Genomic DNA, 17,469 nt, shown 5'->3' with positions numbered 1-17,469 from the left:
CAGACCGTAATACACTACAGGAAGCGTAGGGGGCGATACGGCTTCTACTGTTTCATTTAAAAAGATCTATAATGTTCATATGATCCACACAGTCGCTCTGACAGACTGTAATACACTACAGGAAGCGTAGGGGGCGATACGGCTTCTACTGTTTCATTTAAAAAGCTCTATAATGTTCATATGATCCACACAGTCGCTCTGACAGACTGTAATACACTACAGGAAGCGTAGGGGGCGATACGGCTTCTACTGTTTCATTTAAAAAGCTCTATAATGTTCATATGATCCACACAGTCGCTCTGACAGACTGTAATACACTACAGGAAGCGTAGGGGGCGATACGGCTTCTACTGTTTCATTTAAAAAGCTCTATAATGTTCATATGATCCACACAGTCGCTCTGACAGACTGTAATACACTACAGGAAGCATAGGGGGCGATACGGCTTCTACTGTTTCATTTAAAAAGCACTTTTATGATGTCCATATGATTTGTGTAGAGACTCTGTAACACTCTCACCTCTCTGCTCGCGGTCAGCGCCAGACAACAGTGAGTAGAAGATGTGGTAGTTGCGTTCTCCTGGGTTCTGTCGGACCACCCGGTTCTGGAATGAAAGGTAAACACTCAGAACTCTGTCTGGGGTGGATATGATAATGGTTTACACTGACTGGACTGGAATGACAAAAAAAAACACAATGAAACCAGCATTCACTTCACAAATGATCAGAGCACTTTTGACCCTTCGTCCCGGCTGTAGTGGTCCAGGCTGAAGTCCAGCTGTAGTGCTGAGTGCCTCTGTCAGACGCTGTGATTGTAGCTCTCACTCAAATACAGCTGTTAAACATCTTTAAAGCAAAACTTTCAGCTCCTTCAGCGGACTACACTGGACAGACACTCACATGAGACTGTCAGAGGAGACCCCTCAGGACCCTTTAGACCTAATTTTAGTTCATTTTTATTTAATAGAATCAAACCTGTATTTATACTCTGCACTGCAGTACTCCTGTTGTATTCTTAATAATTCTTAAATTATTCACGTTACGGCAAAAATACACTATATTTCCAAAAAACATTCACTCCCCCATCCAAATCATTGAATTCAGGTGTTCCAGTCACTTCCATGGCCACAGGTGTATAAAGCCGAGCCCCTCGGCCTGCAGACTGCTTCTACAGACATTAGTGAAAGAATGGGTCGCTCTCAGGAGCTCAGTGAATTCCAGCGTGGTGCCGTGATCGGACGCCACCTGTGCAGCAAGTCCAGTCGTGAAATTTCCTCACTACTAAATATTCCACAGTCCACTGTCAGTGGGATTATAACAAAGTGGAAGCGATTGGGAACGACAGCAGCTCAGCCACGAAGTGGTCGGCCACGTAAAATGACAGAGCGGTCAGCGGATGCTGAGGGGCATAGTGCGCAGAGGTCACCGACTTTCTGCAGAGTCAATCACTACAGACCTCCAAACTTCATGTGGCCTGAACAGCGTAGAGAGCTTCATGGAATGCTTGAGTCTGGGTTTGGTGGTTGCCAGCAGACGGTACTTGTCTTGTTTAAAGTTTTGGTGGAGGGGGGATCATGGGGTGGGGGTGTTTTTCAGGAGTTGGGCTCGGCCCCTTAGTTCCAGTGAAAGGAGCTCTTAAAGCTTCAGCACCAAGAGATTTTGGACAATTTGGACTGGCCTGCACAGAGTCCTGACCTCAAACCCATAGAACACTTTTGGGATGAATTAGAGCGGAGACTGTGAGCCAGACCTTCTCGTCCAACATCAGTGTCTGACCTCACAAATGTGCTTCTGGAAGAATGGTCAAACATTCCCATAATGCGTGTGAAGCCAGACGACCAAATACTTTTTGAAATATATTGCATCATATCACAACATGCAACGCAATATTTATTAAGTTGGAGCAGTGTAAAATTGAAGCTATATAAAAACACCACAATAATAATGATAATAGTAGCATTAATAATAAAAAACTACATCTCTAATGTTTTTATTGAGTGTTTCACAAACTGCGCTGCACTAAGTCCAGAGAAGCCGGACTAATTATGCTCACTTTGTAATGAACCAGTCAGTCAGCGCTCTTTAAATACTGACCATATCCACAACATGCTCAGCCAATCTCTGCGTCAGCCCTCGTTTTCCTGCTCCAGGTCTGGGTCTCCTCCCTGTTCCTGCCTTCTTGTTATCTGTCTCACCTGTCTGTTGTCCACAGCCCCACCCTCTCATTAGTCCCAGGTGTTTCTGGTCTGTTCCATGTGTATTTAAACCCCTGCTATGTGTCTTTGTTGTCTCTGGTCCTGTGTTGGTTTTCTAGTTTTTCTGGTTCAGTATTTTGTTCAGTACTGTTCATCTCTCCCATCGTTACAGATTAATCACAGTTAATTATTGTGATCATTTGGCAACTCTAAAGAAAGCTCAGTAAAACACAGTAAAGCTCAGTAAAACACAGTAAAGCTCAGTAAAACACAGTAAAACACAGTCAAACCTTCTCCAGTAGGTAGTCGATGATGCAGCCCCCCTGGATGTTTCCGCTCTGGGCGAAGTGCAGCTGGATGAACTTGCCGAAGCGGCTGGAGTTGTTGTTGTAAACAGTTTTTGCGTTTCCAAACGCCTCCATTATCGGGCTGAGATACATACAAGCACAAACACAGAAATAATGAACTAGACTGAGTCTAAATACCTCAGTGTGTTTCTTTACTTTATTATCATAAAATTTGAGTTTGTATCACTTTTAACTGTTAAATGAGCAATAAAATATGGCACAAGAAAATCTCAATGGCTGCCAATGTGTCATGGTAATAAGTTAAACTTAAAGTATTGTCAGTATCTCCAAAAACCTCCAGAATATCACCAAAAAAACCTCCAGAATATCTCCAAAAAACCTCCAGAATATCTCCAAAAACCTCCAGAATATCTCCAAAAAAAACTCCAGAATATCTCCAAAAACCTCCAGAATATCTCCAAAAACCTCCAGAATATCTCCAAAAAAAACTCCAGAATATCTCCAAAAACCTCCAGAATATCTCCAAAAACCTCCAGAATATCTCCAAAAAAACCTCCAGAATATCTCCAAAAAACCTCCAGAATATCTCCAAAAACCTCCAGAATATCTCCAAAAACCTCCAGAATATCTCCAAAAAAACCTCCAGAATATCTCCAAAAACCTTATATCTCCAGATTTCAGGAAGAAAAAAATATTCCTAACTAAAACAATCATTTGGCTTCATGTTAACTCTTCCAGGTGGGCTGCAGTGTTGGTCCTGCTGGTGAGAGTAACTCAGGGGTGTTACAGGTGTAAATGTAGCAGTGTGTGTATGCGAGTGTGTGTTGTTGTCACCTGCTCTGGACGATGGCCTGCTCCACTCTGGTGGTCCTCTCTGAGAGCGCGGCGCCAGTAGAACTTTGACTCATTGCAGACAGAAACTTCAGCAGGAGCTTCGTACTTTCTGTCTTCCCCGCACCACTCTCCCCACTGCACACACACACACACACACACACACACACACACACACACACACACACACACAACATATTGCAAAAACTGTTACGTGCATAATTCATAACTTTATGTGCAGCAGTTTTTTCGTCTGTGTTAAGATGAATTTACTGTGCCTAACAACACTTCTTAACCGTGGTACGTACAGTGGATTATGGCTGCATTAGGGGTTAATTTACCTGATGAGAATGCACTGGCTGTCCTGTCTCTTCCACAGGCAGCGGTAGCACTCATTGGCCAGAGCGAAGATGTGGGGGGGCAGCTCTCCCAGCTGGTGTTTACTGTAGAGCTCCACGGAGGCCGAGTCATACAGACCACAGATCTGCTTATAGGGGTTCACTGCAGCCAGGATGGAGCCGATGTTCGTCTGGAAGGAGATCACAGGCCCTGTTTACACTTAGTATTAACATCGGTCTGCTGTGATCTGGTCAGGAGTGGACAGAGGGACGTGTAGACGTTCACACCAGGCATCTCTCTGTGTCTCATAAAACAGTAACACAGGTACTTCCCTGATATGAGGAACAGAAGCAGCTTCCAGCACAGGCCAAACTCGAGCCCGACCAGTTGAGTAGTATTTCAGGAGCAGCTCCTGCTTTAATCAACAGGCACCTGCTTCAGACTGCGGCCTGTTTTCTATATTATATACATCCCTGAAAGACAGCGCTGCACTCTGTGGACTCTTTCTCTTTCTAGATTTATAACAGTGCTAGATATTTAACCCTTCGCTCTGACCGTCTGCCTAGATTCCTCTTTCAGTTCAAAGATGAACTCATTGTATTATTTTAGGCTCTGGGCAAAAGACAGGAATGGAGTCCCTGAATGCACATATCAAAATTATCTGCACTGCCAAAAACAATCGCTTGTCAAGTAACATCGTCTTAAATCTAGCTAGTCTATCAGTGCGAATCGGTTAAACCTAAAGAATCACACTTCAGACAGCCAACGCGTCTCAGCTGACCGACTACATTTGCCGCTATAGAGCGCCGGTCCCGTTTGGTGCTGATATCAGAGCTGTGTATTGACCTGCGGTCAGTTCATCTGGCCTTCGGCGTCTGATATGTTTACGTTCTGGTTTTATTTTGGACGTAAATCAATATTCCCCATGTAATCAGGTTAGCTGGACGTATCCTGCGGCTCTGGCAGCGCCGATACATTCTAATCTCATTTAGGAAGACGGTAAAAAGCACACGGACACGAGATTAGACCAAATTCCAACATGAAGCTTCAGGGGGTCTCATCACTGTAGACATTAATGTAGTTTAAATTTGAAATTTAACCCTTAAATGTGACCTGAGGTCACTAAAGACACGTGTCTCACTTCTACTCTGACTGCACTGCAGAAGGTCAGATCCAGGGAAGTGAGAAGATCTTAAATCTAGTGGCTATGTGGCTAATCTCTCTCATAGTGAGGTTACTGTAAACTTATTTTAAGGTCATCTTATTTCTAGATGTTGTTACTTGTTTTAAGTGATTTTAATAAATGAAATAATCACTATATTATAATAATATAGATATTAGCAGATCATTTTGCTTCTGTCATTTAAAGTTGCTTAATATTGCTTAATGAAAATCACTTCAAACAAGATAAAACATCTTCCAACAATTTCAAAATGGGAAATGTTATGTCTTTCTTAGATCTAAGGTCATTTCACTTGACCTCATTTTGCGATTTAAATATTTTAACATGCCTTAAAAACCTGAAAAGCAAATTTTGGCTGAAATGCCTTATTTGGACAATGAGAAGCAGAAAATGATCAACCAGCTCCTGAGACTGAGCTTTGGAGGCGTGTCTGCAGGTTAAGGAGCTGGAAGTGAGTCTCCTGAAAAGAACAGAAGCTGGAATGAAGGTGAAGAGGGACTCACTGGCACCTGGAGTTAGTTCTGGGTAATTTTCTGTTAAATATGTTTTTTCTTGAAGCTAAAAAAAGTAATAATTTGTACTTAAAGTCTGTTTAGAATGAAATAAATGAAACTGGTCTGTGATTTTACACTGGAGTGTTTGTAAAGTGTCTGTGGACTGTAGGGAGTCCTGGACTCTGAGGGGCTGTGAGTGTGAGGTGATCTTACGTAGATGAGGTTGGCGCAGTATCGCGTGTAGAGGTTGTGCAGGATGGACTCCTCATGCAGTTCAGACAGAGTGGACATGTCCTCCACCCCGTTAACACTGGACGCGTCCATCAGCATTACATTCATCCTGTTTATATCAGCACCGTCCAGACTGATGACCTGCAGAGACAGAGTTCATAACCCTTCATAATCATTCATTAGATATATATACTCATTTACATTCATCCTGTTTATATCCACACGTCCAGATTCATACAACTACATACTCTCTGTATGCTGCTCTTCAGGGGTTCTTTAGTAAGGAAAACGGTTCTATTATAGAACTACGAACATTTCCAAACCACTTGCATGGTGAAATGGTTCTCTGCATGGTGAAATGGTTCTCTGCATGGTGAAATGGTTCTCTGCATGGTGAAATGGTTCTTCAGATTGATGGAGATACTGTATATATGGTCATTTTATATTTGGTTCTATGTAGCACCAAAGAAGGTTCTCCTGTTGTTGCAATGTCAAACTTATAACATCAGCAGAATGCTTGTTGGCGCTCTCTCTCTGTATGTGCGACTGAGCTCCTCTAGAGGGCACCAGAGCTGCAGTGTGTTCATGATGAGTGTCAACTACTCCTATAAACAAAGATGCTCAAAAGAGTTCTCTGTAGTGATACCATAGAAGAACCACATTTAACAGTTCTTTAAAAACTGGGCTTGTAGAAGAGCAGTAGGAGTGAAGAGCCTTTTAACAGTTTAAAGAACTCCCAGCCAATATAAAGGTTCTCAAAATAAATGGTTCTTGATTTAGGCATGAGATTGTAATAAAGGCCCTTACTTTGCATAGATCATTTACACCATGGAGAGGTTCTCAACACTTCAGAAAGGTTCCTGTTTATAAAAATGGTGGGCGTGAAAGGTTCCTTAGTGAACCAAAAGAGGTTCATGTATGGCATCACAAGCCACTTAGGAACCTTTGTTTTGTTGTTATATGTGCTGTGATTGTGTCTGTGTGAATTTAATTGTTAGAACCGTGTATGTTCTGTCTAGACGTTCTGTCTGTGACTCAGCAGGAAACAGAACACTTAAGGTCAAAGGAAACACCTAGTGATGAAAACAAGCATCCAGCCATATCACTGGTTCCACATAGAGGTCAGGAGGTTTCAGCAGTAAGACGTTCTGCTGCTGAATTCTCTAAATTCCTCTGATAAAGACAAACAGAGAACACGGCAGAACACTGAGCAACATACTACACTCACTACTGCCGCTCTCCTGTACCGCACTGCTGAACTGAAATTATATGGGCCAAAAAATGAGTTAATTTAAATCAATTAATCGTGAAGAATTATATTGCCTTGCGTAGAACCTTTACTAAAAGCTCTCCTGAACATCTTCCATTAAAAAAGAAGATTATAGTTCACTCATGTTCTCTTCAGATCGTATAAATCTTTCGCCTTTTACTAAAGATTTCCGTGGGGAGGAACATCATGAGTTTTACCTCATTTTTTGTTGCCCTGCCTGACGGTGGGGCTCGAAAAAAAAGAAAAGAAAAAAAAGAAGATTATGCAGAAATTACAGGTTCAATCAAAAATGAAACCTCTGATTGGCTACACTCAGTGAGATACCACTCAACCAACCAGACGCCACTCAACCAACCAGACGCCACTCAACCAACCAGATACCACTCAACCAATCAGAGACCACTCAACCAGGCACCACTCAACCAACCAGACACCACTCAACCAATCAGATACCACTCAACCAGGCACCACTAAACCAATCAGATACCACTGAAAACAACCAGACGCCACTTAACCAACCAAATACCACTCAACCAACCAGACACCACTCAATCAATGAGACACCACTCAACCAACCAGACCCACTCAACCAATCAGATACCACTCAACCAGTCACCACTCAACCAACCAGACACCACTCAACCAATCAGATACCACTCAACCAGGCACCACTCAACCAACCAGACACCACTCAACCAATCAGATATCACTCAACCAGGCACCACTCAACCAACCAGACACCACTCAACCAATCAGATACCACTCAACCAGGCACCACTCAACCAACCAGACACCACTCAACCAATCAGATACCACTCAACCAGGCACCACTCAACCAACCAGACACATACTCAACCAATCAGATACCACTCAACCAGGCACCACTCAACCAACCAGACACCACTCAACCAATCAGATACCACTCAACCAGGCAACACTCAACCAACCAGACACCACTCAACCAATCAGATACCACTCAACCAGGCACCACTCAACCAACCAGGCACCACTAAACCAATCAGATACCACTGAAAACAACCAGACGCCACTTAACCAACCAGATACCACTCAACCAACCAGACACCACTCAACCAACCAGACACCACTCAACCAATCAGATACCACTCAACCAGGCACCACTAAACCAATCAGATACCACTGAAAACAACCAGACGTCACTCAACCAACCAGACACCACTCAATCAATCAGACACCACTCAACCATCCAGACACCACTCAACCAACCAGACACCACTCAATCAATCAGACACCACTCAACTAACCAGACACCACTCAACCAACCAGACACCACTCAACCAACCAGACGCCACTCAACCAATCAGATACCACTTTTCTATAGAAAACAAAATTCTCAAAAATCTTATAATATTAAATAATAAGTTTCATTTTTTCTTATTTGCTTTATACACACTGAGATAGTTTACATTTAAAGACCTCCGTTGAAAAATGCTCAGTTTAAAAAAAAACAAAGAAACTGTTGAAAACCAGCGTTCAAGGAAAAAGCCAGCATAACAATTTAAATTTCATAATAACGTTTTCCTTCAATTCATATTTAATTGGTTGATAAATCAGGATGTTCTGGGCCAGTTTATCATACTGTGAAAACTTTAAAACATAACACCCTGAGTGCGTTATTATTACACTGGTGTGTGTGTGTGTGTGTGTGTGTGTGTGTGTTTGTGCACTGGTGTTCATTTCTGACTAAACTCTTTGTTCAAAAGGAGCTTTGTGCTGAGCTGAATTCCTCACAGCTGAGTGTGTTTGTGTATGACTCAGGCGGATCAGAGACCCGTGTGTCCACAAGGGAGGTTTACCACACACTCTGTGTGTCAGACTCCCCACGGCAAGAAACTTCAAACAGTAGCAGGAGGTTCAAGCGCTAACTGAGCCACTGGAGGCCTGTCAACACTTTCAACTGTGTTCAGATAAATGTTCCTGTTTCCTTATCCAAATGATCCTGCATCCTGTTTCTACAACCCTAATCCAACCACTTAAACATTCAACCAAGCACGTATCACTCAACCAATCAGACACCACTTAACCAACCAGATACAATCAACCACATACCACTTAACCAACCAGATACAATCAACCAGACACCACTCAACCAATCAGACACCACTTAACCAATCAGATACAATCAACCACATACCACTCAACCAATCAGACACCACTCAACCAATCAGATACAATCAACCACATACCACTCAACCAATCAGAGACCACTCAACGAACCAGATACAATCAACCAGATACCACTCAACCAATCAGATACAATCAACCAGATACCACTCAACCAATCAGATACAATCAACCACATACCACTCAACCAATCAGACACCACTCAACCAATCAGATACAATCAACCACATACCACTCAACCAATCAGACACCACTCAACCAATCAGATACAATCAACCAGATACCACTCAATCAACCAGATACAATCAACCACATACCACTCAACCAATCAGACACCACTCAACCAACCAGATACAATCAACCAGATATCACTCAACCAATCAGATACAATCAACCATTCACTCTACACTCAACCAATCAGACACCAGTCAACCAACCAGACACCACTCAACCAACCAGACACCACTCAACCATCCAGACACCACTCAACCAGGCACCACTCAACCAACCAGGCACCACTCAACCAACCAGACACCACTCAACCAACCAGACACCACGTCCACCTCCACATTACAAAGTATTGTTTTTAACTGGAAGTTCCTGTAGAGCGTACATGACTAACAGCGGGAGAAATTAAATAAAGATGTAAATATTGGTGGCAGGCTGTTGTGTGTCTGGCTCATTAATGTCCATCAGACAGGAGGTTTTCTGGCAGTGAGCCAAGGAGCAGCCCGTACCCCCCCACCACCCCACACACACAAAGAAAAACTGTGGTATGGTCCTGAACCCTCAGTGTGTGGGGGGTCACAGCAGCTGATCAGCGCTAGTATAAACGCCAAACAACCCTGTGGTGACAGAACATCCAGAGTTAGAACATCCTGTAGACCTCTACTGATGGTGTTCTTTTGGAGAACATTCATGACCAATGACTTATTAAGTTATTCAAGAAATTTCGTTTACATTTGACATCCACTCTGCACCTCTGAATTTTCATTAGCACAGTATTAGTTTCAGAGCCTCCTCCTCACAGCCAGTCCAATGTTCTAGTTCAGAGGACTGTTTTTACTGGCAACTACTCTACAATCAGAGAATCTGCTGACCACAGTGACCAGCTCAGACTCCAGCAGCCCAGCATTTACAGCTACACCTGAACCTACTGATCATCTATAATCATTGGGGTGAAAACCTTGTACCTCCAACCAGCAACTTCACAGGAAAAGGAAAGAACCTTCAGTACCAGAACCAGACTTTACTGGAGCATTTCTATTGGTCCATTCATCACAGGCAAACTCTAACATGGCCTTTCTTCTAATAAAGGACTAATAAAATTAACAAGTCTAATAATTATTATAAGTTCTAATAAAATTAACATCTAGAATGAAGTTTTAATAAAAGTAATATGTTCAGCTTCACGTGTGTCCAGATTTCTAGTCTGTTATTTTAATGGAAAAAATATATTTTTTAAAGCCACGCAAATAAATATATATATAAATATATAAATATAAATATACATCTCTCTCAGTCACAGATACACTGCAGCAGGTTCTCATCCAGCCCCCTCTCTGCACTTCAATATTCAGAGAGTCCAGGCCACACCCACAGTGTCTCTGTGGGGTTCTAGAATGTAAATTTATTTCAATATTTTGAATATGCAATATGAGTGTTAAGCCACGCCCACATTCCATTTGAGATGTAAAGAAAGGTCTGGAGAACCGAGCTGTGTTCAGGTGTGGAGGTCACCAGTGTGTCAGTGTTGGTACTGATACTGAAAGTTTAGCGAACAGTAGCGGGAGACGCCCAGCTGAGGGTCATTATCTGTCCACTGAAGAGCCCCTCACCTCTCCATAGTCCGAGGTGAAGACGACAGAACCGTCATCATAGCAACAGCTGACCGTGCAGGGATGGAGCTGACCCCTCTCGCTCACCCACACCCGATCGCCCTGCAACACAAACACATACGGCGTTAGATACCAAGTAACAGAACCCGCAGAACAGAAGAGTACAGAACCCAGCGCCCCCTAGTGGCTGTTCTGCTATTGGAATTGAAACTGACTCACTGGATTTTTCAATAAATATAATCAAATATTTTAAATCACAACAAAATTAAAGTTGAATTGAAATGTTTTTAAAAAGAACAACTAAAGGCTGAACCTTTAAAAACAGACTGAGGCCATTTCACGGCTCCTGTGAAAAAGGGCCTGCGTGTTATTTGTGGTGTACAGTACTGGGTGGTGTAGCATTACATCCTTCATCCTCATCCTCATTAGCCACCAGCGCTGTGCATGCCATGTCCTGTTTTTGGGTCATTTAAAAAAACAAAAGCCCAGAGTGGGGGGTCTGAGGGGAGCTGTGTCTATTTCTGACCAAACCACATTCTCATACCAGTCTCCGTTTTTCTACGGAACGCTTGGAATGCACAAATGGACACAAGAAAACACAGGAACACAGGAACTCGGCCTGATTACTGAGACGCACGGTCACTTCCTGCCTGCTGTTCGTGCGAGTGGAGGGTGAGGGCCAAAGAGCATTCATCTTCACAGCAGCAGCGTTCAGCAGGCCAATGGAGTGTTGAGAGAGCAGTTTGTCGGACAGGTCGTCAGAGTAGGGAGATCAATAAGAGCAGGTTCCACCAGGAAACCCAATCCAAGGTCACAGCTCACGGATATCAGCTCTCATCAACTATTAATGACCAGCTGACATGCGCACAGGCCCAGGTCACATCCACAGCCGGAGGAGCACAAAGACACAGCAGCCAAACCCTAAAACAGACCCGGGGACTAAACCCAAAACCCATCCACCAAACCCTAAAATATACCTAATGATTAAACCCAAAACCCATCCACCAAACCCTAAAACAGACCCAGTGACTAAACCCAAAACCCATCCACCAAAACCTAAAATATACCTACTGATTAAACCCAAAACCCATCCACCAAACCCTAAAACAGACCCGGGGACTAAACCTAAAACCCATCCACCACACCCTAAAACAGACCTGGGGACTAAACCCAAAACCCATCCACCACACCCTAAAACAGACCCGGGGACTAAACCCAAAACCCATCCACCAAACCCTAAAATATACCTAATGATTAAATCCAAAACCCATCAACCAAACCCTAAAACAGACCCGGGGACTAAGCCCAAAATCCATCCACCAAACCCTAAAATATACCTAATGATTAAATCCAAAACCCATCAACCAAACCCTAAAACAGACCCGGGGACTAAACCCAAAACCCATCCACCAAACCCTAAAATATACCTAATGATTAAACCCAAAACCCATCAACAAAACCCTAAAACAGACCTGGGGACTAAACCCAAAACCCATCCACCAAACCCTAAAATATACCTAATGATTAAACCCAAAACCCATCAACAAAACCCTAAAATATACCTAATGATTAAACCAAAAACCCATCCACCACACCCTAAAACAGACCCGGGGACTAAACCCAAAACCCATCCACCAAACCCTAAAATATTCCTAATGATTAAATCCAAAACCTATCAACCAAACCCTAAAACAGACCTGGGGACTAAATCCAAAACCCATCCACCAAACCCTAAAATATACCTAATGATTAAATCCAAAACCTATCAACCAAACCCTAAAACAGACCTGGGGACTAAACCCAAAACCCATCCACCAAACCCTAAAACAGACCCAGCGACTAAACCCAAAACCCATCAACCAAACCCTAAAACAGACCCAGCGACTAAACCCAAAACCCATCAACCAAACCCTAAAACAGACCTGGGGACTAAACCCAAAACCCATCCACCAAACCCTAAAATATACCTAATGATTAAATCCAAAACCTATCAACCAAACCCTAAAACAGACCCGGGGACTAAACCCAAAACCCATCCACCAAACCCTAAAATATACCTAATGATTAAATCCAAAACCTATCAACCAAACCCTAAAACAGACCCAGCGACTAAACCCAAAACCCATCAACCAAACCCTAAAACAGACCCAGCGACTAAACCCAAAACCCATCAACCAAACCCTAAAACAGACCTGGGGACTAAACCCAAAACCCATCAACCAAACCCTAAAACAGACATTAAGACCAGCCACAACATCCCAAAAGTAGCAATAAAGTAGTAATTAATCAGCAACCAAAGCATAACAGCCACACAAATGGTCTGTGTTCAGCCCAACACACTCCTGTCTAAACACTAACGTGGAACACGTCTAATAGTCCTTAGTCCGCACCTGCTGCCAGTCTTCACAGCTACGCTAACATGCTGTACATCTGTCCTCTAGTTTAGTTTTTAGACTGTTACTTTAGTAAAACACACCAGTGTGTTTGAATGTGGGAGTGTGTGAGTATGCGAGTGTGTGTGTGTGGGAGTGTGCGAGTGTGAGTGAGTGAGTGCGAGTGTGTGAGTGTTTGAGTGTGTGTGTGTATGTGTGTGTGTGTGTGTGTGTGTGTGTGTGTGTGTGTGAGTGTGTGAGTGAGCGAGTGCGAGTGTACGAGTGTGTGAGTGTTTGAGTATGTAAGTGTGCGAGTGTGCGAGTGTGTGTGTGTGTGTGTGTGTGTGTGTTTGAGTGAGCGAGTGCGAGTGTGTGAGTGTGGGAGTGTGGGAGTGTTTGAGTATGTAAGTGTGCGAGTGTGTGAGTGAGCGGCCGGTACAGGGAGGTCTTAGCTGGTCTTAGTGGAACTGCTAGCCACGCGGCGAGACTACAGAGGCCATAGAGTTAAGCAGATCAGCAGCTGCTGTTACGCAAGCCGAAATCACTGAATTTATTTGGGCTTTGGAGCACATGGCTCTGCGCTGGTGGGCTTAAAGGACTCGTCTTATGAGTGGATTTCAATCCGAGATGATGTTCCTCCTTCACAGACACAAAGAGAACATGAGGACAAGACAGACAGCCAGAGACGGTCCACAAAAACACTCAAAACTCAGACAGTGAGTAACATCAGCACCCAGAAATGTGAAGATTTTGAACAGCCTGACTAAATGAGTGGAGGAAATGATGAGCGCAAGCACTCCCAGACAAGCGTACTGCATGATACAGTTAACCAATTAAGCAATTACCAGGACCCGCAGGTATGAAAACACTGAGCAGTCCAGCTGAACTTCAAATAGGGTCAAGATAATCTAAAGGAAAAGGTCTAAGAGACTTCGAAAGAAGACTCCTTTTTAGAGCATGGATGGTGCTTTAGTCAAAAAGAATGCTCAACTGTTTGTCTATGTCTATGACCTTTGATCCCCCTGAGAGCATTGAGGTAATAACTGGCACATTTTTTTGATGGAGATACCCACATGGGCTCTGTCATCAATAAACACTGTCCATCACTGCTTCCACAAATGCAGGTTAACACTGTACTGTGCACAGCGGAAGTCACATATGTATCAACAACATCCAGAAACACCGCCAACTTCTCTGGGCTCAAGCTCATCTGAAATGGATTGATGCTCAGTGGAAACATACTGTGGTCAAATAAGTGAACCTTTTAGATTATTTATGGAAATAATGGACGTTGTGTTCTGCAGGCCAAAGACAAAAGCACCATCCAGATTGTTACCAGTGTAAAGTTCTAAATCCAGCACCTGCCATGGTGTATGTGTGTGTGTGTGTGTGTGTGTGTCGGGGGGGGTATTAGTGGGTAACCTGTACATCTGTGAAAGCACCATTAACACTGAACACATTCAGTGTTCAACATGTGGAGCTACATGTGCTGCCTTTTAGACTCCGTCTTTTTCAGGGACGCCCATATTTATTTCAACACGATACTAAGAAACATTCTGCTTGGGCTACAAACTGTAACATACTGTAAGTAAACACTTTTGTCAAACTCTTCTACATCAATCTACAGCACTTATGACAAAGTTTGATCTGGTGAGTCCAGAGTCCAGTGCCTTCTCAGTTTTACTGACCGTATCATATTCAGACTGTATCTGTGAAATTTCTGATGAACTGATGTCCAGTTCTGAGGTCCTGTTATTGAAGGCCGAAGGAATGTCTAAAGTTTGGAGATGTTAGAGGTGCTCTGTGCTGGACTTTGGATGGTAAGGATAAGCTTTCCTGGAATATTCCAGATAATCTGGGTATTTCCCTGAGGAGGCCTGGAAGTGGAGCAGCATAAGACTCCAAAAAGAGGTCAATCACACTGAGATAAATGGAAATTCACATTCTCATCACATCGAAAGTACGATTATATTAGCTAAAATACTTTAAATTATTTGTGCATTCATTTCTAAACCAGCCATTAGGGGTGTACTTTGTGTACTTCTGGTGCCGGTCCCAAGCCCGGATAAATGGCAACAGGCCCTTGGGGGCAGTGAGGAGCTACCTGAGGACTGGGAAACTACAGCTAAGGTGGTGAGAGAAACTGGCAAGAATGTGTTGGGAGTTTCGTCTGGTCAAAGGAAAGAAGACAAGGAAAGTGGGTGGTGGAATGAGGAGGTCCAGGAGAGCATTCAGAAGAAGAAGCCAGCTAAGAAAAAGTGTGATAACCAGAGAGATGAAGGAAGTAGGCAGGAGTGCTGTGAGGCTGGTCGCATAGCGAAAAGAATGGTGGCAAAGGCAAAGGCTCAGGCCTATGATGAGCTGTATGAGAGGCTGGACAGTAAAGAAGGAGTAAAGGACTTGTATCACTTGGCTAAACAGAGAGATAGAGCTGGAAAGGATGTACAGCAGGTTAGGCTGATAAAGGATAGAGAGGGAAATGTACTAGTGAGTGAACAGAGAGTGTTGAGTAGATGGAAGGAGGACTTTGAAGAACTAATGAATGAGGAAAACGAGAGAGAGAGGAGGACAACGGGGGGAGAGATAGTGGATCAGGAAGTGCAGAGAATTAGTAAGGTGGAAGTGAGGTCAGCTTTAAAAAGGATGAAGAATGGAAAGGCAGTTGGTCCAGATGACAGACCTGTGGAGGTATGGAGATGTTTAGGAGAGAAGGCAGTGGACTTTTTAACCAGGTTGTTTAACAAACTCCTGGAGAGTGAGAGGATGCCAGATGAGTGGAGAAGCAGTGTACTGGTCCCCATTTTTAAGAACAAGGGTGATGTGCAGAGCTGCAGTAACTACAGAGGTATAAAGTTGATGAGCCACACCATGAAGGTATGGGAAAGAGTTGTTGAAGCAAGGCTGAGGCGAGAGGTTCAGATCAGTGAGCAGCAGTTTGGTTTCATGCCCAGAAAGAGCACCACAGATGCAATTTTTGCATTGGGAGTGTTGGTAGAGAAGTACAGAGAAGGTCAGAAGGAGCTGCATTGTGTCTTTGTGGATCTAGAGAAGGTGTAGCTGAAAAGTATGTTAGGGTGGTGCAGGACATGTATGAGGATAGTGAGACAGTGGTGAGGTGTGCAGTTGGAGTGACAAATGGTTTCAAGGTGAAGGTGGGGTTACATCAGGGATCAGCTTTGAGCCCCTTCTTGTTTGCAATGGTGATGGAAAGGTTGACAGATGAGGTCTGGCAGGAGGCTCCATGGACCATGATGTTTGCAGATGACATTGTAATCTGTGGTGAGAGTAGAGAGCAGGTGGAAGAGAATCTGGAGAGGTGGAGGTTTGCACTGGAGAGGAGAGGAACGAAGGTCAGTAGAGACAAGACGGTATACATGTGTGTGAATGAGAGGGAGGCAGGTGAAAAGGTGAAGATGCAAGGAGTAGAGGTCGTAAAGGTGCATGACTTCAAATATCTTGGGTCAACCATCCAGAGCAATGGACAGTGTAGAAAAGAGGTGAAGAAGAGGGTGCAGGCAGGATGGAGTGGGTGGAGACGGGTGTCAGGGCTGATGTGTGACAGAAGGACAGCAGCAAGAGTGAAAGGGAAGGTTTACAAGACAGCAGTGCGTCCTGCTATGATGGATGGTTTGGAGACTGTGGCTCTGTCTAAAAGACAGGAGGCTGAGCTGGAGGTGGCGGAGATGAAGATGCTGTGATTTTCGTTGGGAGTGACCAGGATGGACAAGATTAGAAATGAGCAGATCAGAGGGACGGTGAAGGTGGAGCAGTTTGGAGATAAAGCCAGAGAGGCCAGGTTGAGATGGTTTGGACATGTGTTGAGGAGGAATAGTGGATATATTGGGCAAAGAATGTTGGAGATGGAGCTGCCGGGTAGAAGGAGAAGAGGTAGAGCTCAGAGAAGGTTTATGGATGTAGTGAAGGTGGACATGGAGATGGTTGGTGTGAAAGTAGAGGAGGCAACGGATAGGGCAAGATGGAGGCAGATGATCCACTGTGGCGACCGCTAAAGGGAGCAGCCGAAAGAAGAAGAAGAAGATTTGTGCATTCATTTCTACTGTGGAGAGTTGAGTTTCTCACCAAATGTCAAACAGCACAATATTTTCAGAAGCACAATGTGCTTAAGGGCATGAAGGGTCACTACATTGTGCACTGGGTCATGTGACCGGCTCCCTAAAAGGCCACAGCAGTCAGTGATGCAGTGAATCTATCAGTGAATATTCTTTATGCTGTAGTATTAGTGACT

General features: G+C 43.8%; 1 protein-coding gene and 1 non-coding gene across 2 annotated transcripts in view; one reads left to right on the top strand and one right to left on the bottom strand.

Annotated features, from left to right (window-relative positions):
* The window catches only part of myo10l3 (myosin X, like 3), a 105,589-nt gene that overhangs the window by 66,425 nt on the left and 21,695 nt on the right, over positions 1 to 17,469 (bottom strand). Inside the window, exons 2-7 of the mRNA XM_037538958.1 lie at positions 10,852 to 10,953; positions 5,563 to 5,721; positions 3,675 to 3,862; positions 3,337 to 3,471; positions 2,485 to 2,623; positions 520 to 604 (exon numbers count right to left, since the gene is read on the bottom strand). Coding sequence (XP_037394855.1) covers positions 520 to 604; positions 2,485 to 2,623; positions 3,337 to 3,471; positions 3,675 to 3,862; positions 5,563 to 5,721; positions 10,852 to 10,953 — 808 coding nt within the window. The remainder of the gene's footprint in view (positions 1 to 519; positions 605 to 2,484; positions 2,624 to 3,336; positions 3,472 to 3,674; positions 3,863 to 5,562; positions 5,722 to 10,851; positions 10,954 to 17,469) is intronic.
* LOC119263653 lies at positions 6,967 to 7,080 on the top strand. Its single transcript, XR_005130434.1, has one exon. It is a non-coding gene; the product is annotated as a U5 spliceosomal RNA (small nuclear RNA).

This window comes from Pygocentrus nattereri, chromosome 6 (genome assembly GCF_015220715.1).
Source record: "Pygocentrus nattereri isolate fPygNat1 chromosome 6, fPygNat1.pri, whole genome shotgun sequence".
Lineage (NCBI taxonomy): Eukaryota > Metazoa > Chordata > Actinopteri > Characiformes > Serrasalmidae > Pygocentrus > Pygocentrus nattereri.
This window is presented reverse-complemented; position numbering and strand designations above follow the sequence as displayed.